A 26,841-nucleotide genomic window follows, 5' to 3' on the forward strand; every position below is an offset into this window, starting at 1 on the left:
TTTCTATAAAGCACATATCTACCAAGTAATCTGTTAGAGCTTGGAGAAGGTTGATGATCTTTTGTTTTCTGTAATTTCTAACCAATTTGAGAACTCGACATAGGAGCTAGACAGACACACACAGCATCCACTTGAACACCCAAATGTTAAAGTAACTTAGGGATACATAAGACTCCACTAGAGGTGAACATACAGTTTCTTATTCCTTTTCCCCACACTGTATTCATTATTCCAGTGTCCAGCCAAGCTGATGGAGCCCTGTCAGTCTCACAATGGAGATTGCTAGTTTGGATCCTTCAAGAGGCACAGTCCAGAATGGACTGGATGTTCAAAATATTGACTGTGGAAAACATCTGGAAAGAACAAGGGGAGGCAGCTGCAGAAAGCTGGAAGAGCCATGGAACAATAATGAGGGAAACAGAGAGGCATAAAGGGAGATATAGAAGTTTCTCAGACTCAGGATCCCTTTTAGCACACTTCTCAGGTCAAGCTTCTGTCAGGTTTCCCAAGTCTCCCAGGAGTTGGCCCACCTTAGGATTTTGGTCACACTCCATCAATGACTACTGGCAGCCATGGGAAGCATGACCTCGGGTGATGGTCAGATTTCAGGGTCAAGCAACTGAGGCTGTCATTAAGTTACCCTACCAGCAGTAAATCAATCCAAGGAGCTTTCTCATGGCTGCCATAGTGATCCAATATTCCTTCCTAAGGTTGCAAAAAATACGAACCCTCCCCAGCTCTAGCAAATAAGAGGAACAGAGTAACAAGCAACTTTCTTCTGTGGTAATGAGTTTGAACTCCACACAGCAAATGATCTTGTTTTATAGCTACTGTTACTTGTGTGTCTGATATATGCATATGCAGGCAAAGATTTGTCACTATGGTGCATCCTCAGGTAAATCACTCAAACTGCATCAAGACTCACGTGCCAGGCAATGTTCTACCCTAAGGCTAAACCTAGCAGCATTCAGTGACTGAGGATTCAAAATATGTTCCAAAGCCATAGGGGAGACGTGTTTCCCAAAGATATCACTGGAACATGGGTTGGTGGCCACTACATCCTAAACAAAAATGAGAGCTGAGGGCTAAGTCCTGTAAAAGGCAGCTGTGCAGTGATGTGCTACAAATCTCTGCTGGCAGGCATTTTAGGATCATCTGGTACCAAATTAATTATAATCCTGTAAGTTACTTCTCCTGGAATCATCAACCGTTCTAGCTGATGGTAATTTTTATTAGCTACGGTGCTCTGAATGGTGCGTTAGTGTATTCTAAGTCATATGAATATTCCTTATTTTTGTTTGTTTTTTTACTTCATTGCACATTCCTCTACAAACTTCAAGAGATCCTACTGAAACTCTGAGGCGATCTCAACAAAACAAGAGAAAGACGCTCTGCCAAGATCAGCCACTGACATTGCTCTTGCTCTAGGGCTTTTTTGTCTGATTCATACTCATGATTCAGAAAGATAAAATATCATTTTCTTTGCTGCGCTTCTTTCTCCATTGTCTTCAGGGTGCTCCTCCTGCCTCAGATGAGGAGAAGAAGCCAATTCCAGGAGCTAAGAAACTTCCAGGACCTGCTGTTAACCTATCGGAGATCCAGAATATTAAAAGTGAACTGAAATATGTCCCCAAAGCTGAGCAATAGTTGAAATAGAAAAGGTGAGTGAAAAACTATTTTCTTTGCCTTAAAAACTCTTCCACAGAAGAAGTCTGGAATTCCAGAAGAATCTATCAAGTGCCAGGGCCTTCAATTTTTGCCAGCATTTCTGATGCAATTTTCTGGGAAGGCTAGGCTTTGGGCTTTTTCTTATTCTGTAAGCAGTCAGACATCAAATCGAAGACATTCTCTTGCCATCTCCTTTCTGGTCACTCATTTTAGATGGGAAAAGATAACGTTGGAAGAGGAAAGAAGCTTGGGAAAGAGCCTTGAGTTTTCCTTTTGGAGTTCAGGGAGGTCCCCTTTATCCTTGCCCACATACCCAAAAACGTGATGCTGAACTAATTTTGAGCCAGACAGTCATAGGAGCAAAGGGTGTGGAAGTGTGAAAGGGGCAAGCACTAGGATTCAAGCCCTGGAACAAATAACCCAGCTCTGTATAAGGCAGATTGCAAGGACCCTGGAGTGACTGGCATGGAGGCTGAGGGTAGGCTCAAAACTCTCTACACATCACCTGACAAAGCACTGCAGGCACAGTTGAGTATCTTATTTCTATTTGCATTGGATCTAATCAATACGCATCCCTTGGTGAGGCTATAGCAGACTTGGTTCCTTCCAACTGATAGGGAAATGATGCCAGCAGGGGGCATAGTAGAATTGGCTCAAGTTATCACTCCTTTCTCCTGGGAGACTCTGGGAGCAAATAAACATTTTCTCCAACATTACTTAAGCCCGCCACACATTGTGTATTTTATTTCTTAAGTCTAAGTTTAAGTCTAAAGGAGAATAATCGATATCGACAGGTTTTTATCTGGCTCATTCATTATTCATTCACCTGCTGACTTGCTTATTTAACCAATATTTATTGAGTAACTTCTATATACTGAACACTGGAAACATTTATGAATCACTTATATGTACGATTTTGTGTAAACAGTCTTATATCAATTATTTCTTTTAAGCTTCATAATATCCAACTATTACCACCATTCTTGAGATGAGTTTCAGAGAAACCAATTTTTCCCACTTATAATGCTCCTTAAAAGGAGGTCTAACTAGTCTGTCTCCTACTTTTCATACTGCTTCAAGTCCTTTCCCCCATCCCCACTCAATAACTTACAGACGGTGCACACACTCACCATGGGTGTTGGGCTGCAATCTTCTGACCACAGAGATGGCAGAGGCAAGCCAGATTGGACCCTGCGCTGTCTTCTCCTGTACACAAAATGAAGAACAGAATGCTCTATGAGATAATCCAGTGTGTTGTGGCAACACTATTTGTGTCATGCTTACATGTACTTACTAGGATATTTGCAAGTTAGTTCTGTGAAAAAGATTTCATTACCATCTAGAAAGAGAAGCCATTCTGAGTTAAAAGAACAGTGTCTGGTGTTTTCAGCACAGTTGCATGAAAGAACAAAGGAGTAGAAGAAAACACAGTGGATTCTCTAACCTTAGAATGACTCCCAGGAATCTGGAAGGGGATGAGGTGATGTGAGTAGGAACTGATCTGACATGTGGCTATACACACTTGCTATTATTTATGATGAAATGGAACAAACTGATGACCTAGTATATCATGCTCAGTCCTGCTTGTGTTACAAGCTGACAAAATTTTCCAAAACCTTTGGCTAAAGCTGCAGAACTTCCTTGTGAGAAAGCCTAGAGAAGGGAAATGAATTTTTTTTTGTAATATTTATTACTATCACCCAACCAAAGCCATTCAGTTAGATGCATGAATTTTAATGCAAACTTTAAAGGCTTTTGCATTTATGAAATCCATCTTGACCTAAATTTAACCTCAGTTCCAGTTTCAGAAGGATTTGGTTTTGAAAGTTAAAGGAATGCTGTTTTAACATGAGCTCAGAGAGAATCTTGCAGTGTTACTGGGCAAAGAGGTTGATTTACTAGCCTTGGCTGTCTTCTTACAAGGAATGGAAAACATTACCAACCGAATAAAATATTGAAAAGGTGGCAGAGAATCCAGAACAGTTTTGCTTCTTCATGTTCTCAGAGAAGACTTTAATGATTCCCTCTTAAATAAACTCTAAGGTAAAAATACTCAAGGGTCTATTTGTTTTTATTCTTATAGGCATGCGAAAATCTAAGTGGTCAGAGTAACTGATCTGAATTATAAGGTTTAAGCTAAGCAGTGATCTTTATTTATTATAGGAGCGGTAATAGCTGGTTCGCTCTTAGCTCATTTATTCTCTTATAAATATGCCTCACATGTCAAGACTTGCATGGTCATGGTCTGCAGTTACAGAAAGAGCATTTTTTTTTCTTGTTTAAAGATTTATTTACTTTTATTGGAAAGGCAAATTTACAGAGAGAAGGAAAAAGAGGAATATCCTGTCTACTGGTTCACTCCCCAAGTGAACAGCCCGAGCTGAGCTAATCCAAAACTAGGAGCCAGGAGCTTCCCGAGTCTCCCGTTTGTATGCAGGGTCCCAAGGCCTTGGGTCATCCTCCGCTGCTTTGCCAGGCCACAGGCAGGGAGATAGATGGGAAATGGAGCAGCCACAACATGAACTGCTGCCCCTATGGGATCCTGGTGGATGTGAGAAGATTTAGCCACTAGGTTATTGCACTGGGCCCAAGAGAGCATTTCTTAACATTGAGTGATTCAAAGGACTAATGGGTGGGAAATAACCTAGACTAGTTCATTACTTAAGCCCTCACTACGTGGATATATTTCCTTCTTTGTGGGTCAACTTTTGTCCCCACCCTCACCCTGTATTGCCAAATTATTTGACTGAACAGATATTAGCTGAGTGAATAATTTCAGTATGGCAATAATGTCTACTTTATGAGTATTAACATACTATGTACATTTAAGCCAGAGCAGTATCTCCTTCTGTCTGAGATCAGAAATCCCATTTAAGTGATACTTTAGATTTTTTTTTCTTATGTCCTATGGCATGGCTAGGTAGGATTGTACATAGAAATGTATTAGAAGTATTATTGGAAAAGAATCAGAATGGGCAGTGGCTGGCATGTTAGGAATAAGGAATAAAAGCTTGTGGAAAACGACCTGGGACCTAGATCCAATCAGCAACCAAAGCAGGCAACTGGAAGGGCTTGGGGCAGGGAAGGCAGGGTGTTCAGCCATGCAAATCTCAGCATGCATCTAGCTCTAATTTAAGGTAATCAGGTGGTAATTTAGCAAGTCTTTCAGGCAGATGAAGACGCAGGACCTACAGTGGAGTCTGTAAATCAGATACCCTCCACCATACATCCACATGTCTGCTTGCTTGCATTATTTAAACATTTCTTCATGTCTTTTTTTTCTAGATTTATTTATTCTATTTGAAAGAGTTTTTGCACACACACAGAGAGAGAGAGAGGGAGAGAGAGAGAGAGGAAAGAGGAGAGAGATATTTTTTCATCTGCTGGCTACAGCTGAGCCAGTCTGAAGCTGGAACCCTGGAGCTTATTCTAGGTCTCCCATGTACGTGCAGGGACTCTAGGCCTTGGGACATCTGCTGTTCTCCCAGGCCCTTAGAAAGGAGTGGGGTCATTAATGGAATACTGGGGCTCGAATCTGTGCCCACATGGTATGCTGGTACTGCAAGTGGATTAGCCTGCTACCCCGCTGAACCAGCCCCCACATCATTATTAAGATTCTCACAAGCCCAGCACAGGAACCCACTGTCAGCATCTCTGCTTGTCCCCGAGCCTTCATGTACAGCTGTCTAGGGAATCTGAAGACCTGCTCAGGACTGGTTTCTAAATAGATTCTGTGGTTATTTCTGCTTCTTCCTATTCACATCAGTCCATGGGTACTTATTAAAACACCACTGTAACTAGCTTCTGTACCATGGGCATGTCCTTCTTTCTGTACTAAAGATGTACAGATATAAAACCTGGTCCCTGCCCATAGCACACTTAAGTCGGCATGCAAAAGTAAACCAGTTCAAAAGGAAGACAACAGTACAAGAAGGAAATAGCAGCTTATTGACAGAAGTTATTCCACAACTGTTTATGACCCACCAACAAATAGACATGCTTAATGTTATCACTTAGGAGAGGGAGAGCTTGCAACAATTTCAGCTCAGAGAAATTGCCTTTCTTCATTTCTTTCTGTTAAGATTTATTTATTTGAAAGTATATTATATGTGTATATATACATATATGAGTATATACATATGTATATGTGTGTACGTATATGTGTTTGTGTGTGTGTAGATAGACAGATAGAGAGAGAATGTCTCATTTACTGGTTCACTCCTTGGACAGTGGCAACAGTTGGGGATGGGCCAGGCTGTAGCCAGGAACCAGAAACTTCTTTCAGGTCTTACACTTGAGTACCAGGGGTCCAAGCATTTTGGCTATCTTCTGCTGGTTTTCCCAGATGCATTAGCAGGGAATTGGACTGAAAGTAGTACATGCAGGACTCAAAGTGCTGCCCATATTGGATGCTTGTGTTGCAGGCAGTGGCTTTACCCGCTGTACCACAGCACTGGCCCCAGAGCCAATCTCAAAGACACAATAGAAATGGAATGATTTAAACAGAGGTCCTGAAATGGTCTGTGGATATATGAAACGGCCCCAGCCTGTTGAAAGCAGATAGTTTCTCTAAAGCACTACTTCTGAATGTCCTAGGGTAGAGCAGAATAAAACCCTACAACTTGCCCACACCATCTCATCTCTTTAAGTAGTAGAATAATGCAATGACACCAAAGAATTGCAAAAAACAAAATAACTATTAAAGTGGCAAAAATGTAATAGTTACACGAAAATGAAAGTGTCAAAAAGTAAAGCGTTATAATCATTCTATCGCTACGCACATAAACATCAAGCTAGCAGGAATGAAAGCCATGGGACTAATGGAGCTCTGGAAAACAAAAAAACATTTCAGAAAAATGCAAAATTCTACTGAACCTTAATAATCTCAGTATCTTTGAAATGTTCACACTAGTGAAAACCTATGAAATGATGGGCTGTTAAGAGTCAAGGAAAGCCCTTGCACCTGTGCATCATCACGTCTTTCAGATCAACATTGCCAAAGTTAGGTAAATGAGAGTGAGTTGGAGCTCTGTGCAACTCCCCTATACTCAGATGCAACCTCATAACAATAAGTTATTTTTTTTCAGTAACTCACACTGGCTAACTAGCCTTGATTTGGGATTTTGTAGATTTAAAAGGATTCATTATAAGGCCCTACTAGGGGAGGTATGCCCCTGACTTCATTATCTATGTATGCTACAAAAAATACCAGGGACTAGATAGCTAAAACAAAAGGCATATATTTCTTATAGTTCTGTTGGCTGAATAGCTGAGGTCAGGTTCTGGGAAAGGCTTTCAAATAATTGTCCTCTTGCTGTATCCTCTCACAGTCGACAAAAATACTCTGATGCCTGTTTCTCTTATATAGACAGTAATGCCATCATAATGCCCCCACCTTCATAACCTCATTTAAATCTATTGACTTCCCAAAGGCCCTACTCCCTAACACTATCACATTGCAAGGTTAGGGTTTCAACATATGAACCTGGATGGGGAGCACAAACCTTTAGTCTATATACAGCCTTCTTCTTCCAGTGTTCTGCTCTACTTCTAGCATCTTCTGTTTATGTCATCATAGAGAGAGTGAGAGAGAGAGAGATTGATAGAGACAGTATAAAACCAATTGTGGGGGTGGATGTTTGGTCTGAATGGTTAAGATGCTCACGTCCTACATCAAAGTGCTTTCCCTTGATGCCCCATTCTAGCTTCTCATTGCAGCTTCCTACCAGTGCAGAGCCTGGGGGATGGTGGGGGTAGCTTAACTGATTAGGTTCCGGTCACCTACTTGGGTGACTTGGATTGAGGCTTCCAACTTCAGCTCTGCCCAGCCCTGGTCATTGCTGGTATTTGGGGCGTGAACCAGTGGATGGGAAACTGTTTCTCAAACACTTGTAGTTAAAAACAAGCCTGTGTGAGTAAGCATGAGATATTTTGAACACAATAAACAAGCAATCATGGTGGTATCTTCCGAGATTGACCTACCATTAATATTCTTTTGGCCCTTTTGGGTGTTTGTATCATTGCAATAACTTAGTCAACATTTTGAAAAATAAAAAAACAAAGCATAAACTGTTAAAAACAAAAAACTACCACTTGGTGCACTGTTCATAATAGGCATAAAACAAGATCTGAGTATATTTTAGAAGGGTGAAATGATGCAAAGCATGTTTTGTGACTACAATAGAATGAAATTAGAAATCAGCAACAGAAGGAAGTTGGGGATTTAAAGCTTGTGTGCCATATATGTGTGCCATATTCCTAAATAGTGAGTCAAAAAACAAAATCACATGAGGGAAATTAGAAAATGAGATGAATAAAAACAAAAATACAGTGTATCAAAATTTATGGAATAAAATAAAACAGGGCTTAGAAGAAAAATTGTAGTTGTAAATGCTTATGTTAAAAAAGGAAAATACCTCAGCCAGTAGCAAATCAATATTAATATTAGCAGCTCCATATTTGGGAAAATACCTTTTATCATCTTAGGTAAACTTATGATGAATTTTACTGTATTAATGAAAACCTCATTCCTTTCAAATGGTAAGGCATAATAAGCTTAGAAAATTTATCTGCTTGAAAAGTATTATAATGTAATAGAAGGTGGGAAATTTTTAAAATTACACATAAAATTGCCATTTTAGTATAATACTCACTTTTATATCTGCCATTTTAGTCTTTGGGATTGCATATGGAACGCAATATAATTAAGTCACTATCAATATGCGGTTTAGCAGTCATGAAGAATTCGTCCTATTTCCTTCTACTTACACCTTTGAGCTCTGTGTTGCTGTTTTCTCATCTCCAAAGGGCAAAAAATGGTACATCCCATCTGGGATGGGGAAACAGTCAACAAGAATGGTTTATCCTTATACATTTTTTTCCCAGTAACACTATTCATAGCACAGGTACAGTTTTTTTAAAAATACAAAGATTTATTTATTTTCATTGGAAAGACAGATTTACAGAGAGAAGGAGAGACAGAGAGGAAGATTTTCCATCCATTGGTTGACTTCCCACGTGGCCACAGCAGCTGGAGCTGAACTGATCCGAAGCCAGAAGCGAGGGTGCTCCTCTGGTTCTCCCACATGGATACAGGCCACAAGCAGGGAGCTGGATGGGAAGTGAAGCAGCCAGGACATGAACCCATATGGGATCCCAGTGCTTACAAAGTGAGGATTTAGCTACTGAGCTGTTGTGCTGGTCCTAGGGACTTTTTTTTTTTTTGTATTTCGCTTTTCCACTTTAAATTTTATCATAAGGATTTTTGTCATATGGCTTTGCAGTCTTCAGAATTAAGATGATTTATTTCTCATTGTCTTTGACTTATCACGATTTCATAACCTTTTCCCTCTGCCAGAAGACAGAGGATTGATTTATCATTTTACATAGAACTGAACTTAAAAAAAGAGAGAGAGGAAAAAAAAAAAAAAAACCTCCAAATGTCTTCCCTGTGGTTTGCTGGAAATTTTTTGTCCTCAATTTTGAAGTGCTCCCTGCTTTGACCCAATTACAGATGCTCTATTCACTTTCTCTGAAGGCAATGGCTTTCTGCTGAGATTTTTTCACTCTTGAGAGAAAAAGACGTTTGTTTTGATTTGTGTTGCTCTTCTCTTCTGCTCTTGGTTAGGACAAAAGCAAGTTCTGCAGTAGTTCTGAACTGCATCAAGATTCTGTTCATTTGTTTTCCTGACTGGCAATGCTCTTGTTCTAGGCTCTGGCTGCAGGCTTTGTGGGTGTAAAGGACTCTTGAAGCTGAAGGCAAGGAGTCTGAGCTGATCATGCTGCTTGCTCTCTTGGCAGCAAACACAGAGCAGCTCCCTGCATGGAGTCTCTTTAAACAAGGGGTTGCTCACTGAGTTTCCAAGGGTGTAGACTTGAGACCAGTGAAGCAACCAGCCTGCTTGGCAAAAGGCAGAGGTTACTTGGGACCCAAATCTGTACACACTTTTCTACTGACATATACATTTTCAAGGGCCAAGTCACAGTTTTGAATGGCAGCCATCCTGGCCCCAGTGTGCTGGGATTCAGGACCCTATATCAGTGGTTCTCAATGTGAGGCTGCAGCTTGTCCACCTAGGGAGACATTGGGCAATGCTTAGGTTGTCTCAAGTGGAGATCGGGGTGGGCTGCCTCTGGCACTCAGCTGGGGAAAGCCCAAGGATGATGTTTAAGGTCCCATATTGCCCAGGACTGCCTGTCAGTACCACTAAAAGTGAGTAATCCTGGTTAATTTGCTTAAAAGTTTGGTGTGAGGTCCAGCTTACTGCAAGCTTTCCTTTTTTTCTTCTTTCTTTTCTTTTCTTTTTATTTATTTATATTGTGAAGGTAGAGTTGTAGAGAGAAGAGACAGAGAGATCTTCCATCTGCTAGATCACTCCCCAGAGCCAATCTGGAGCAAAAAGCCAGGGGCTTCTTCAAAGGCTCCCATGTACATCCAGAGTCCCAAGGACTTGGGCCATCCTTTGCTACCTTCCCAGGCCATAAGCAGAGAACTGGATGGGAAGTAGCGCAGTGGGTCATGAACCAGCATCCATAGAGGATACTGCCATGGCAGGTGGAGTCTTAGGTTACTATGCCACAGTGCCAGCCCCAAGTTTTCCTTCCTAATCCATGTGTTGCATGTTACAGAAGTTAAAACATTAATTAAAAAGACTATAGCAATTATTTGCCCAATGTTTTTAACTTCTTCACAGTAACTGCAGACTTAGGAATAAAACATTCTTAAACAATTATTTTATATTTTGGTAAATTAAACATAGTTATAATATGTAATATAAAACGACCACCTGAGTTATGTTAGTAGGCCTCAAAATCCTACAATTTTTTGGTAGGCTATTTTCTTTCATTGTAAATGTATCAGAAGGTAATGGTTACTTCAGCAGATCACTATGTCTGTTAAAATATTAATGTTGAACATTAAAAATAATTAGCTCTGACATCAATATCATTTTATTGTCATCATCAGCATTACCATTTTTATATGCCTGTGACATGCCTCATATGGTGTCTTGTGTTTCCTCATACATTATGCCATCTCTTCCTTGTGCTGACTGCGTAGGCTCTAAACTCCAGTGCCCATTTTGCTTAAAGGGAATAAAGGCTAGGAGAGTTCATGTCATTTGGTCAAGGTTGTCCAGCTAGTTTCACAGAGGTGAGGCCCAAACCTCATCTGTCATACTCCATTGGCAGTCCTGTTTATCACCATCTCTCACTGCACTCTTTAAAACATTACAGTCTTTGAGAATAGTCCACTGTGTTGGGTCAGAGTAAAGCAAGCAAAGGCTAATAATGACTGCAGAAGCTGTCACCTCCACGGAGAGGCACCCTGAGCCACAATTCTGACATGGTTTATTTGTTCCTTTGTTCGTTCATTTGTTCACTCTTCATTCATTTTGCCAGTCAGCATCAATTACGCAGAAAGGAAGTGCTTGGTGCTGAGTCCACCAGGCACTGGGTATTCAAACATGAATTACACAGAAGTGTCTATCCTGCTCCATGTTAATGAGCAAAATGTTGTGTGGTAGCATAAATCATTCAGCCTTTTTAAGGGTCTTGGCAAAAGGGAAGGGTTAATGCTCATAAATATCTGAGGAAGAACAAAAGAGGTGGAAAGGAAGAAAGGGAAGGCAGAGAAGGAAGAGGCCCATGGCAGAGATTGCGTGCTGCTGACAAATCTGCCGCAGTGCAGCGTCAGGCCTTGCAGAGCCACCTCTGCTGCCGGAATGAGCAAGGGCTTGTCAGCTGTCTCCTAGCCATGAAGCCTTTTCTCTCATTCCCTCTCACGCTGTGTGCAGCCCACGCGGAAAACTGGGGAAGTGAATTCCAGGCTGCCTAATCAGGCTCGGCTGCATCGTGACAATGCTGCTCGTTTTAACTCCCTGCACATGCTGTGGCATTTGAGTAGGAATCACGAGGAGCAAATCAAGACTTGCAAATTTAACTCCTATTCCCTTGCTATGCTCCCTGCCTGTGAACGGATCATTCCACACTTTCCAGTTTAGGACTTCATGCAGATGGCAAGGTGGTGGCTGGCTTAATCCCGAGCAGGGTCAGTCAATTGGCTTCTCACCAAGAGAAATTTCTATTAAGCTGTCGACAGACTGTAGTCTCTTTTCATCTAGGCAGGTGGCACAATGGCTCCTCAGAACAATTCATCTTGACTGCTGGAAAAACTACAGAAAGCAAGCGGGTCCTATTGCCAGAAAGCCATTGGATGCCTTCTGTAGGAAGGACTGTGGCACTTCCTACCACCCAGAAGACTTGCCATGCTACAGAGCAGGTGCAGCTGAATCCTTTTCCAGTAACACCTCTACTACCCTCACACTCTTGCCTGATGCCCAGTTTGGGATACAAAATGATAGGAACCATGGCTGCCTGTTAGCTCTAGAAGTGACAATTAAGTCCTAAAAACTCACCAGTTTTATTACATTCCCAGTATTCACACGACCACCGTCAGACTCAATTTTCATTTCCTAATTGCTTTGTACATGGGCTAGTTGGAATTTATCTTGGCTAAATTAACTTTTTTCCTCACAATGCCAATCAGTAGCTTGAACTGGATTTGAATGGGAAAGATGAAAGCATTGGAATAAATCTGTTCATTTATTAAATAAACATCTATGCACCTACTTGCCAGGTACTACTATATTAGAAGATACTACTACATTATAAGACAGTGCCCCACAAAGAACTTCCAGACAAGTTGGGTGAGGATGTGGCAGGGGGCTGTTAGCACAGTATCGCTGTAATGGGAATAACACAAGGCAATGTCCATGGATATAGACGACAATGGAAGAGTTCAGGCACCAAATGAGGAAACAGGCATTGTGCCAGAAAACATGCTGAAGAGAGGCAATTCAAGCTATTTCCTAGGTCTGCAGTCTGCACTATTACTCTGCTTCTGTTTCTTCCCCCTGAAGACTGAATAAAACAGCCTAAGGGAGGTGATTCTTTTTTTTTTTTATTGTATTTTGACAATCATTACATAGTTAATTAGGGTAAAAAGGTTCAAGGGCTACAGGAACGTGGGTAAAACTGTTATTTTTCCCATATTGTTTCCTTCATGTTTAAAGGGGGGTATTAAGGGAGAAGCCCACCCAATTTCCCACCCTCCCAGGTCCTGGATGTAGGGTATGCTCTGAGGTTCTTGCTCAAGTGGTTTTGATATTTCAACAGTTATGAATCTCTGCCAATCTTGCCACTCTAAGGGAGGTGATTCTGCCTTTTACCCTTAGGGACATGTAGCCCTGTTTAAAGACATCTGTGGTTGTCATATCTCAGGGTGCTATCATCTAGGGACCTGGGCCAGGGATAGGTTAAATATCCTACAATGCCCAGAAAAGTCTCCCCAACCACAGGAGTACTGAGAATGACACCAAAATGTAATGTGCACAGAGTCCTCAGCACCGTGGTCGCTGTTGCTGTATTAACTGAGTCCTAAGAGCAACTCAATCAAAGTCAGTGCCTACTTAAAACCCCTTTCTCCTGCTTCCCAGTTTAATGCTCGCACTCTGTAGGGGAGGCCAACAGTTTTCATGCACAGTGTCAGCACTGTTACACAGATACTGACGGTTGAGAAGGGTTTGGAGCCTGAATTCTGCAGCAAAGACGGGGGAGGGGTGATCAGCAGAGGCAGCCATGGCTGTGCATGTGGCTAGGTGGCTGGGGCAGGTTTCCGGCAGCACATGTGACTCCATGGCAGCAGGCACTGGAGACTGGACGTGCTGGGAAGAGCAGAACCCACTGGCTGTCCACTTATAGGAAAGTTACATGGCAACTCTGTGACCTTGGGCAATTTCCTGAACCCTCTGAGCCACATCTATTAATAGAGATACTAATGCCAATCTTGACGGGGTATACCCTAAAAAAGTGAAGTGACTCAGATGGGGCACCTGACTATCAGGCATCTAGAGAATACCCAATCCCTTTGCTGGCCCCTCAGTCTTTCCATACCTTCTACCCCTTGCTTCTAACATCAGGAGTTGATTGGCTGATTTTCATATAAAATCCTGTTTAAGGGATAGCTTGGGGGTATTTCCCTAAGGAACATGGAGAAAAGCTCAAGGGAAATTGAAATTCACTGTCTGTGACTAACATATGAGCTCAGCGAAGCTCCCACAAGCCCCCAGGAGCATCTTTGTCTTCTGTGTGGCAGAGCTTCTGAGCTAAGCCTTTCCTTCAGTGATTTCTAAACTGCAGTGTCCTCTTTCTCCTGGAGGCGGCGCTGCTGTTCCAGTTTTCAAAACCTGCAACAGCTCATGTTACCAAAGCTCTTGTCTCAAGTCTTCAGAATTTTTAACATTTCACTGAAGAGCTTTCATTTTGTTGTGCAGACTTCAAGTCATTCCCCTCTTCTCCCCCCTAGTATTCAACTAGCAAATATGTCTGGTTCATAATTTCTAATTTATCTCTCAAGAGAATCCATTTAAGAAGTACTTGGACAGATGAGCTGCCACTCCTGTGCTCTCAAGGAAACCAAACAATAGACTTCACAATACCATTTTTCTGGGTATTTTTGACGGGCTTGAAGACCACAAAGAGGCAACCTGTCCTTTTAGCACTCTCCTATAGAGGACTCCAAAAAGATCATGCAAAATGGAATTAAAAGATACTTTGGTACAAAAGACTTTGAGATTCATGCACCATTTTTTCGTAATACACATTTCTGAGAACCTTTCAAATATTCCTCATATACAGACCATACACTATTGGAGTCTGCTCCAGAGTATAAAATGAGGGCCATGCTGATGCAGCCATCAGAAGTGCCTTGGGCATCTTCTCTATGCCATCTTCTAGTTTACACACCATTCATATCCAGTATCTGCTTGTGACTACCCTATCAAAGTGTTTTCTTCCTCTTTCTGACACTACTGAATTTGATAACTAAGTGATGCCTATTTAGCAAACAGAATGAAATAGGTAGCAGTAGGTAATGAACACACATGCCAAGTAATAAGGCAGCCTGGAGACTCTAAAGTGGTAGGCAATGAGGAAACAGGCTTATTTGGAGTATTATGTACAGCAACAGTTAAATCACATCTTTCAATTAGGGGCTAATGGTAGCAAGAAGAGCAACAAGTCTTTGCACTTGATTTTAAGAATTTCAAAGTACTTCCACATTCTTTTCTCTTTTAAGGCACACAATAGTTCAGAGAGAGTGGTAGGGCAGAAGTTACTTTTTAGTGCTAATTTTTAACTCAGCCTATTTAAGTTCATCTTTGAATAATAGGTGAGATCACCCCGAGGTCTAAAGCCAATACTAAGAAGAGGGATTAGTTAAAACTCACTCCCCAGGGTCAAAATTGAACAGATAATGGCTTGTTTATATCCACTGATATGGAGGACTAATCTATGCACTTGTACCTACATATCAAAGGACAATATACTCTCAACTTCCCCTTCTAGTTACCATTCCATTCTCTTGCCCAATTCCCCCCACCCCAAAAAAATCCTTACTGAGTAATCTTCTTACACATAATATGTGCCCACATATAATACAAGATAGATTTGATCTAGGATTTAGAAATTAGGTTAAAATGTCTTAATTTCAGAAAGATCTGGTGGGCTGGGGGAATACACTTCAATTCAAGATGTCTCCAAATCACATATCTAGAGGTCCACTCTTGTCAAAAAATCTCCATAGTCACCAACAACCAAGAAATGGTGTCCTGTACTCCCTTGGGAATTATATGCAAGGTTGCTGTCAGGGAAATGAGGGCCTGGGAGACATTTGGAGCCATATCCAATCCAGTCATGGGCCAATTATTCTGCATTCCTGCCAGTAGCAGGCTACCTCTCCAACCTAGCTGGGAAGGGGGATCATGGCCCAAGAGGAAGCTCATGATCTGTATAAGACAAAACAGCTGATACTGCTCTAGACCAACACAATTAGATGATAAATGGAACTGCGGTAGAATGATTCCCAAACTTCCTCCCTACCCCCATCTACCATTTCTTCATAACTGAGTCCAGAGTTACTTTTCTCTACTGGTGGCCTGCTTTCTCACTAGACGTTCAAACTCTGAAATACTTGGAGGTAGTAGATGGGGCTTCACTTTTGTTCTGGGTTGATTCTGCAGCTTCAGTCTAAACTGAAGCCTCAGTGCATGGAGACCCACCTCACTACTGACAACCTCACTGAACACATAAGTGTTCAAATGCCAGGAAACTTGAGTTAGGTACAAATAAGATTATAATAAACCAAAGCAACTCTGAATTTTGGTTGGTACTCCAAGTCTATGGACATCATTGCAGGTCCACAGTTTAGCATGCAGTAGTTATTCATTTAGGCAGCTTTTGCATGGATAATCTGCCACTTCGAGAAGCAAGCTTTTTTTTCCATATTTAACTGAGTCCTTGAGGACAGGGAGGAAAGGACAGTACCAGGGACACAAAGGAAACTTTCACCATTGGTTGCTTAGAGCAGGGGTTCTCAATTTTTCTCATGTGTCAGAACCATCTGGAGGGGCTTAGGGAAACCCCAAGTTTTCTGATTCAGAAGATCTGGTATGGATCCCAGAATTGACATTCCTGACAAGTTCCCAGGAAATGCTGCAGCTGCTGCTGCTGCTGCTGCTACTGGTTTGGGGAATCATATTTTGAGAAGCAATGACCTAGATGTTTAAGTCTGATCATTCAAAAATCCTCTCACCATTCCACCACTGATTCTGTAATTTTAGACTCAGTATCCAAAAGCATAGTCAGATACTCAATCAGATTAATTTGCAATAATTCACATATATGAATGTATCTTTAAAAGTTTGTGGAAGTAAAATTAAAAGATAAATAAGTGTATTAAAACATATGTTTGCATAGTTTTTCTTTTGTAATCTGCACTCATGGTAACCTTTTTGCAGACTCATACTAAGCATCAATGAAACAAATGCTTGCCATAGTGTTGTCAAGAGTGTAGCACCACTCCAAGCATTTTACCTTGTGAAACTGAAATGAATTCATACACTTAACAGTTCAATTTAACAGGTGAGAAAACACAAGCAAACCGATGTTACACCGACTTCCCTTTAAGTCACACAACTAGACAGGAGGAAACCCTCTTTAAACACTGGCTGACTCTTAATCATTATTCAAGCCTGATGCTCCCTGGAGCAGGTAGTATGGCTGCACAGGGGTGAAATGTGCTATGGAAATTATGAGGAGCCATCTTAATGGAAATGATGAAAAAAATCTGTCAATGACATAAACTTACCCATCAGTCAGTTAACTCTTTTTTTTAAAGATTTATTTATTTATTGGAAAGTCAGATATACAGAGAGGAGGAGAGACAGAGAGGAAGATCTTCCGTCCGATGATTCACACCCCAAGTGAGCACAACGGCCGATGCTATGCCGATCCAAAGCCAGGATCCAGGAACTTCTTCCAGGTATCCCACACGGGTACAGGGTCCCAAGGCTTTGGACCGTCCTTGACTGCTTTCCCAGGCCACAAGCAGGGAACTGGATGGGAAGTGGAGCTGCTGGGATTAGAACTGGAGCCCATATGGGATCCTGGCATGTTCAAGGTGAGGACTTTAGCCACTAGGCCATGCTGCTTGGCCCCAGTCAGTTAACTTTAAGGACGCAATATTCATTTTTAAAAAAATTTATTTTAAAAGGCAGAGACATAGGGAGTCAAGCAGACAAAAACAGAGCAATCTAATCTTCCTATTCCTATTTTTTTTAAAGATTTATTTTTTATTATTTTTTTTATTGGAAAGGTGGATATACAGAGAGGAGAGAGAGAGAGGAAGATCTTCCGTCCCATGATTCACTCCCCAAGTGAGCACAACGGGCCGATACTATGCCGATCCGAAGCCAGGAGCCTCTTCCGGGTCTCCCACGCGGGTGCAGGTTCCCAAAGCTTTGGGCCGTCCTGGACTGCTTTCCCAGGCCACAGGCAGGGAGCTGGAAGGGAAGCAGGGCTGCCGGGATTAGAACCGGCGCCCATATGGGATCCCGGGCGTGCAAGGCGAGGACCTTTAACCACTTGCGCCACCGCGCCAGGCCCAATCTTCCTATTCCTATTTCACCCCTCCAATGTCTGCAGCAGCTGGGGCTAGGGTAGGATCAGGGAACTGTATCCAAGGCTCTCAATATTGGGCATAAACCCAATTACTTGAACCATCAGCACTGCCTCTTAAGGTCTGTATTAGCAGGAAGCTAGAGTCAGGCACCAGAGCTGGATATTAAGGTCAGACATTCCAATGTGAAAAGCAAACGTTTTAACTAATTTCTTTAATACTAGCTTAATGCCTAACTCCAACCCTAATTTTTGCAACTGCTTCTTAGTTCCAACACCAGTCCAGTCCAAAATTTGGGAAATCAGGACCAAACTAACCAAACCCAGCCCACCACTAAATTATCTTTGTAAAATTTGTATTGAGACCATTATAGTTTCACATGCAGTTATAAGAAATAATATGGAGAGATTCCTAGTTGCAGTGATGGGAAAGAATGAACCATTTTACTTTTTTTAATTTTAATTTTTGGATGATTTTTACATAATTGATTAGGACTATAAGGGTCAAGGGCTACAGGAAGGTGGGTGAGATCATCATTTCCATATTCTCTTTTTTTCCTTCCTGTGTCTGGGGGAAGAGAGAGAATAAGGAAAGAAGCCACACCCAGCCTCCCAAACACCTCTGCACCTTGGGTCCAGCTACTCAACACCACCCCAGGGTCCCCAATGTGGGGCATGCTCTAATGGTCCTGCTCAAGAGGTTTCAATTCTGCATTACTGCCGATCTCGCCACTCCAAGCACAATGAAATCTCTCCAGAATCCACTGGCGGACAAAGTCCACTTTAGATCTCCATTTGCCCAGATATTCACTGCCAACACTCGGCTGGGGTAATTGATCAATTTGTTCTGTTCTCCATCTTCTGTTGTGGTACCAGGTGTTCTCTGCAGGCTCCAATGGACTGCCATGTCTTCCATGTGCTCCTGGATATGCTGTCTACTGCTCTGTCTAAGCCACTGAGGAGGCCCAGCTCTGACATATGCACTCCACGGTCAGACCATGGAACCTGCAATTCTCTCCATGGTTGGGGTTCTGAGTTCGGTAGTGATTCAGTTGGGGGGATCCCCAAAGAAACTTCATCTGAGGTGATCCCAGACCTGATTCTTGTGTGTGCCTGTCAATACAAGGTCCGATACAGTCTGTTGCCCCAATCAGCGTATGCACATGCTGGTCGTTGCAATTGCTGGGTCAGTTCTGCCTCTAGTTTTGTCTTCTACACAAACCAATGGGCGTTGGAGCCCAGCCCCAATCCTGCCCACCATACACTTGGCCTTCACATTTTTCTAATCTCAATGGAAATAATTCTAAGGAAGATATTGCCAAGTTTCAAATATATGCTGAGACAAAAGAGGCAGGTTTAATAATCTACATCCAAGCCACTTTTATGGATGTAGATTTAGTGAATGTAGAAAACAAAAACATTTCTGAATTTGAACAACTTTTCGAGTCTAAAAGCAGACAGAACTGAAGGATCACAGGTATTTGGCTGACTGATAGGCAGCCTTATAGCACATCTTAAGTGCTTTGACATAAGAACTGACCTCACTTTATAAACTGCATTGTGACCTCTGTGGCTTTTGGTAAGAATCTAATGATCTTAGTCCCAGACTCAGACAGCAGCAGAATATTGGCTGTAGTTAGACTCCATAGTCTGCAGTGCTGGCTGCACATTAGAGTCACCTGGATTTTGTGTGAATGCTATGTTTGATCCAACAATTCTTGGAGAGAGGAGTAGGCCTTGAGATGGCCATAGTTCATATAGGTGATTTTGATGTACAGACTGACCCTAGAAATACTGAATTAGACTATTTCCCTGTGTCTGTAACTTTGCCTTTTAAATAAATAAATAAATAAATATTTCAAAGGGGGGTAGCATTATGGTGCATAAGCTTAAGTTGTTGCTTGTGATGCCAGCATCCCATTTGAAAATCAGTTCAAATCCTGGCAACTCTGCTCCCAATACAATGCTGCTCATGCCCCTGAGAAAGCAGCAAAAGATGGCCCAAGTACTTGGACCCTTGCTATCCACCTGCAAGACCTAGATGAAGCTTCAGGATCCTCGCTTCAGCCACTTGGAAAGTGAATTAGTGGATGAAAGATTCTCTGTCTGTCATTGTCTTTATATCTCTCTGTAACTCTGACTCTAAAATAAATAAATTAACCTTTTTAAAAAATTAAAATCGCTGAATAGGAAGACATATCTCAGATCTTTCCTTGACAAACCATCCTGGAATATTTCCTGGTTTTTAAAGTAATTCTTTGGTTGAATGTCAAGGATTCTGGAATGAAAATCTCCAAATGTAGACAACTGCCAAGCATTCTTGAAAAACCATGCAGCACAGATGGTGAGCCAGAATCACCTTTGGAACAAGACGTGAGGAAGATGTGAACTAAGTTACCAAGACTGCTGACTGAGACCGAACAATAGCTGTATTCAACTTAGAAAGGCCTATAGACACACCAGTCTCCATGAGTGTATAGTGTCTCTGCAGTGTTTGATACCTGTCTATCCAGTGATATATTCAGGCAGTCCCTTTCTACACTTCCTAATTTCCAGATAAGTCCTGTATTCTAGCGTATTACTTGGGTTTAACCTTAAACTCAGCAACCTTTAACTCGTTTCTTAATTCATCTTCTTACAAAAACTGCCAAAGCTACTCTTTCCTCTGAATAATCCCAGTCACATTTGCTGGAGTAACTCATTTAAAAGAGAATCCAAGGAAGATCATTCCACTGCAGTTTTTCTCAATGGGTTAGCTCTCTCTGTGTGTAAACATAATATAAGTGGGTCATGTTTTCAGTAGGACATGCTAAGAACTCACTGCTGGGTGTTGAGCTGTTATGCTGTAAGCTTTGGTTCAAGGTCAGCCAGCCCCAGTGGCCTACTCCCACAAAGCCAAATCCATAAGTTCACACAATGCCAGCTCTCTAGAGTGCGGTGACTCACTTTTCTATCAATTTCAAAAATGCCCAAAGCATATGGTCCCACCCTACAACTATGATCTATTTTTTTGACATGCAAAATAAAACTTAATATTTCCTGGTTCCACCAATAATACCTATTCATTGACACATAAAACAATAAGAGCTGGACTTCGGTTCAGGCAGCCTGAAGATATCAGTTGTCCATTACTGGGTAAGAAATTCCCCAAAACTTTAGCAATTTAACAGAACAATGCTATTTCAGAGTTTTTCTGGGTCAAGAATTTAGAAGTAGATTAGCTGGATGGTTCTGGCTTGGGGTCCCTCATGAAGTAATGGTCAAGATATTGGCCAGGACTAGAGTCTCAGAAAACCTTGACTAAGACTGCATGGCTCATTTCATAGGTGGCTGACTCACGTTGCTGGATAGCTGGTAATGACTGTTATTGGAGTCTTCGGTGATTTTCCTTTGGGACCTGCCACTGGGTTGCCACAATGCTTTTTACAATATGGCAGCCATTTTCCCCAGAAGAAATAATCCAAGAGAGTGCAAAGCAAATGCAAGAGAAGTCCTCTGTGGTCTAGCCATGGACGTCATGCTCTGTCATTTTGATTATTCCAGGCAGCCTGCTCATTGTTGGCAATGCCTACACAAGGCTGTCTCTACCAGGAGACAGAGATCATCGGGCTGTCTTGAGGCTGCCTCCCACAGCAGCCCACCCTTGTTTTTTTTTTTTTTTTTTTTTTCACAGATGGGAAGACTGGGATGCAGAGAAGAGAGGTTTTCCCAAGATCTCATAACCATGACATTTTACTGTTTGCTTTTCTTTCACCCTTTCTAATCCTCACCACCCACTATTTCTTATATGTACTTAAAACACCAAATGCTATTTGTCTTTGGGGAGATTAGAAAGATTATTTCCAAATGTGAAGCAGTTCCCTGATGCTTTTCACAGAGGAAGCCCTTAAACACCAGAAAACCTATGATCACAGTGCATAGTAGGGGAACTGGGGTGAGTTTCCCCTTCCTGTCTCTGAATCTTTAGGGAGTAGCTGCTCCAAGAGGAAGCAGATTCAGAAATGAATTAAAAAACTACTGATGGGGGAGGATCATTTTGTGGATTTGAAACAGTGTTTGCTTGCTTCAGCTTGCTGTCAGGTGCAATGGTTTACTTGCCTCTCTGTTTTGATTTTCAAATAGGAAAAGCAGAACTGTAAGCAAAAGGCTGAGCCCATCACACACATCAAAGCAACGGCAGGGAAAGCCCTCCCCAGATAAAAGACAATGATCAAGCCTCAGTGACTCCCTAGAAGCCTTGAATATTCCTTTGCAAAAACGTCTCTTCCTGTTTCCATGGGTTTTTAAGTCCAAAACTCAACCGTGAGCAATATTATCATTCTTTTAAGGGTCCTCTTTAAAATACCTATCTTCTGAGAGAAGACACAATGAGAAAGAAACCTTTTGTATATTCTCTATCCCTTTTCATTCAGTTCAAAAATGACAAAGGCTGTCAACCCTGATCTACTTAAGTAAGTCAGGAGACACGACAATTTCCTCCCTGCCTGACCTATTTTGTCTAATGGGGCTGGCTCCCTTGGCCTCTGCCAAGCCACTTTCTCTCCTAAGTTCCATTTATAGCCGGGCTTTATTAATGGTTAAATCGTTAGGAGCAGATCTCTCCTCACAAGGCTTACTTCCCCTATTCAATAAATTAAGCCATGGGATCCTAGGGACTGTCCATGTAAGCTCAAATGCTTCCCAGCCTACAAAAAAGCATGAACTGACAGGTAAGAGCTCAGTAGGAGTTCCTATCTGGCACGTCCAACAGTCTAGGGTCCCTTGTACGCTGTCTTGTGTTTCCTGCTATCATTAGTGTTTGTGTGGCCTGGGGGTCAACAATGGAAATGTTTCCGAAAGGAGAACCTTCACCTTGGCTAACAGGAAAGGGCTCTGCTGCTCAGTCTTTAGGTGAGAGCTCTTCCATGGGTGCTGAATTTTTCCTGGTTGATCCTTCTCTTCATCTTGAAAGCCTTGCAAACTCCATTCATCTAGCCTTCTTGCTGCTGTCACACAGGTGACCCCATTGAACAACTGGCCCATAAGTGGTCCATGGCTGTCAGAACAACCTATGCACTTCACTCCTCAAACCTTTTCTTACTTGTCTTCGGTTGCCAGAGTTATGCAGCCAGCAGATCTTTCCAAAGAAAGAAAACGAAAGCAAAAGGCCAAACCCACCAAAGCGATGTGGCTGCTTGGCAGTGCACTCTTCACTGCCTCCCACCCCTTCCCTGAGGGCCTGCATTAACTGGCTCAGGCTCAGCATGCATTGGGCATTGCCTTTCTGCCTGCCCACAACAGAAACACCTTCCTACAAACCTGGTGAACGTCTGTCAGTTAGTGCAAATGCCATGCTAATTCTACACATGATTAGAATAGTATTTTTTGGCTCAGAAGATTTTTAATCATCTTTCACTGTTCTAGTATCCATTAGCTGGCTAATTCCTACCTATAAGTTGGGCCTGTTTAAATACTATTTATGTAAGGCCTTTTTATATCCCCATCAATTCAATAAGACATCCATAGTTTTCAGTGGTTTGCACAGTCATAGCAGTACCCCTCACATTGGAAAAGTGGGTTGTTGCCACTTATGTATTTTATTGCAGGATTTTTCTTCTAAGATGTTAAGTTCTATGAGTGCAAGGGTTGGAGTTGGGATGGACCAGGCTGAACATGGCTGCAGCATTCCATGGCATGCGAGTGGGCTGGGTCCAGAGATATGCCAGTCTGGGCTACGCCACAGTACTCGCTGGCACTTGCAAGAGACAGAGTGGGTACAGAATGGGCTGGGCTACATTGTAGCCCCATCCCCAGCCCCACCCCATGAGAGCTGGGTTTGGAGGTGGGCCAGGTGATGCTGGGCTATAGCACCCACTGGTGAGAGCCAGAATAGGTGCCAGGACTGGAGGTAGGCCATTGCAGGCTGGGCCAACCACCCACTGGTGAGTACAAGATCTGCTGCTGGGAGCTGATCTGATAGAGAAACTTAATGCTTCTGGTAGGCCACAGCTCCTATTGGTGAGTGTAAGAATCAGGACAGGGTGCAGGTAGGGCCTGGTTGGGCTACAATATCTGCCAGTTCACATGAGGACCAGGACTCAGGGATAGCCAGGCTGGACTAGGCTGCAGCACCCACCAGCATGAGCTGGGACTAAAGGCAGGCTGGGCAGAGCCAGGCTGTAGCACTCACTGGCAAACTCCGAGGCAAGGAATGCCATGCCAGATTGAGCTGCAGCACCTGCTTGCATGTGGGAGTCCAGAGGCTGGGGCGAGCCTAGTAGAGGGAACCTCAGGGACTCTCCAGTCAGGCACTGTTCCCATTGATGGGCATGAGAGCTGGGACTGGGGACAGACTGGGTTGGGCAGAGCTGCAACACCCATTGACCTGCATGTGAGCTGGGTTTGGAGGAGAGTGGACTTGGTCAGCCAACAGACCTTGGAAGGCTTTTCTCAGCCTGGGTATAATTATGCCAATGGTACCTCAGAACCATCAAAACCACTCAAGTAACACCCTTGGAACATTCTTTTGCTCAATGGGGTCTTTAAGACGATATCAAATGACTATTCCCCATCCCCAGATGCTAATGTAGTTTGCCAGTAGTAGTATCCCCTCCCCCTTCCCTTCCCCCTGCAGATTTAGGAGAAAAGGGAAAATATCAGAAACATTTATCCCAGCCACCTTGCTCTATTCCTCAACCCTCCCCACCCTAATTAGTGGCCCACATTGGTATACATCTTTCTCAACTGTGTAAACAACATTAAAATAAAATTACACACGCATATACATGGTAGAGCATGGCTATAACTAGCTTTTTTAAGTCACTCTTGGAATGGTTTGAAGAAAATAATTTACTTAGACTTCTCTAGATGCCTTTTTAAAGCAAAGACATCAAAATAATTCCTCAAAGCCTTGATAATTAAAAAAAAATCTGTAAAGTGCTTGACAAAAGAAACATTATAGTAAAGTTGAGAAAATTGTTTTTCATGAAATGTTTAATTATATAAAGAGCTTTCGTAAACTAGGAAGCAAAACGCTAACACATTAATAGATAAATAGATAAAGGAAATGACCTCACAGTTCACAGAAAAGGATGTATAATTAATGGAGAAACATGATACATTGGTAGCCTCACCAGAAATCAAAGGGCTTTCAAGAAGACAAAGAGTTACTAATTTTTCTGTTATAAAACTCTCAGTGATGAGTAAGAAAATGTCCATAAAACACACACACACCCACTCATTCTCTGAAAAAAAATGTATATTTACAGTGCAGTAAGCACTGCACCTGCCTGGATGATGAGGGTGAGGGTTAATAAATGGAGCAAGCGCAGGTCATTGTGAATTTATCTTTTCCAACCTGAAGTCCATCCTAAGGAAATTGTTCATGTGAGAAGAGTCTGTTAATTTATGATAACAACATTGTTGAATAAGCTAAATGTCCAATAATAGGATTCCAATTAAACAAACTCTGCTTTCTCTTTGCAGTAACTCTTGGCAGTGGCTCATTGCCACTCAGTAGCAGCAACCTATCCCAGCTCACCCTGGCTCCTCTAGCCATTCACAGAAGTCTTTAACCATCTTCGTATCCAGAAGCAGCTTAGTCCCACCCTAATTTCTGTGTCTAGCTTTGCTTGGCTGGGAGCAAGTAGGACCCTCATGGGTCCTAGAAGTTGTTTTAACAGAATTGGATTGGCTGATCATTTCCTTTTAAAGGTTATTTTTTAAAAATTCTGAGACGTCAGGAAACATTTTAAAAATAAAAATTTGATGTTCATTAGAACAGCATATGCATATTTACTAAGTCAATTTTTTATAAAGTATATATATATATATACACACATTGTGGTGCAGCTGGTCAGGCCACCACCTGGGATGCGTGTATCCTTATCAGAGTGTTGGTTACAGTATCACAGCCTTCACCTCTTTTTTAAAAAAAAAAAAAAAAGATTTAATTATTTTTATTGCTAAGTCATATATACAGAGAGGAGAGACAGAGAAGAAGATCTGCCCGTTGATTAATTCCCCAAGTGACCACAATGGCTGGAATTTAGTCGATCTGATGCCAGAAGCTAGGAGCCTCTTCCTGATCTCCCACGCGGGTGCAGGGTCCCAAGGCTTTGGGCTGTCCTCGACTGCTTTCCCAGACCACAAGCAGAAAGCTGGACCAGAAGCAGGGATGCTGGGATTAGAACTGGCACCCATATGGGATCCTGGCGTGTTCAAGGTGAGGACTTTAGCTGCTAGGTTACTGCGCCGGGCCCAGGCAAATTATATTTTTAAAGTATTTATTTAAGGAGCTAGTACATGGCATAGTAGGTTAAGCTGTGAATGGGTAACTGTTTTAAGTCCTGGCTGTTCCACTTTCAATCCAGCTCCCTGCTAATATGTTTGGGAAAGCAGTAGAGAATGGCCCAGGTCTTTGGGACCCTGTACCCACATGGCAGACATGGAAGAAACTGTAGTCTTCTGGCTTTAGACAAGCCCAGCTCAGGCCATTCTGACCACTTAGGTAGTGAACCAGTCGATTAATTTCTGTGTCTTTTATTCTCTCTGTAATCTGCAATTCAAATAAAAGTAATTTTTTTTTTTAAAGAAAAGTATTTATTTAAAAGGGAGAAAAAGAAACATGGAGGGGTGGGGAGAGAGAGAGCATACCCTCATCTACGGATTCATTCCCAAAGTGCCCCAAAACAGCTAGGGCTGAGCCAGGCAAAACCCACATGGGTGTCACGGACCTAAGTACTTCAGTCATTATCTGCTGCTTCCCCAGGGGAGCATTAGCAGGAAACTGGAATCCTAAGTGTAGCTGGGACTCAAATCCAGGTACTTCAACACAGGATGCAGGCAGCATCTTGAGTGGTGCCTCAAATGCTGTACCAATGCCCGCCTCAGGTATATTATGCTGTATCAATCATTCATACAAGGTGTCTGAACATGTCAACATGTTCAGATTACCTCCACTCATTTTATACATGCTTCAAGAAAGTTTAGTATAAGGAAAAAGCTTCACATAGGCTTTTCATTGTGAGTCAGCTATGAGCTACCTAAGTGGGCTTGCACAACTGACTCAGCCCCTCTGCTTTTAATTTCCCCATTTCCAAAATGAGGAGCAATACTAAAACCCTAGCTCCATTCATCTTTGAAAATAGATTCACTATTTTAAAGTAGTATAAAGCTTTA

The 26,841-nt window shown here is 42.2% G+C and overlaps 1 protein-coding gene across 1 annotated transcript in view; it reads left to right on the forward strand.

Moving 5' to 3' along the window:
- Positions 1-26,841, forward strand: part of SMPX (small muscle protein X-linked) — a 59,748-nt gene that overhangs the window by 24,818 nt on the left and 8,089 nt on the right. The window contains exon 4 of the mRNA XM_041002061.1: positions 1,513-1,661. Within this exon, the coding sequence (XP_040857995.1) occupies positions 1,513-1,647 (135 nt within the window). The 3' untranslated portion in view covers positions 1,648-1,661. The remainder of the gene's footprint in view (positions 1-1,512; positions 1,662-26,841) is intronic.

This window comes from Ochotona curzoniae, unplaced genomic scaffold (genome assembly GCF_017591425.1).
Source record: "Ochotona curzoniae isolate NIBS_2020 unplaced genomic scaffold, NIBS_Ocur_1.0 contig_1274, whole genome shotgun sequence".
NCBI classification, from domain to species: Eukaryota; Metazoa; Chordata; class Mammalia; order Lagomorpha; family Ochotonidae; genus Ochotona; species Ochotona curzoniae.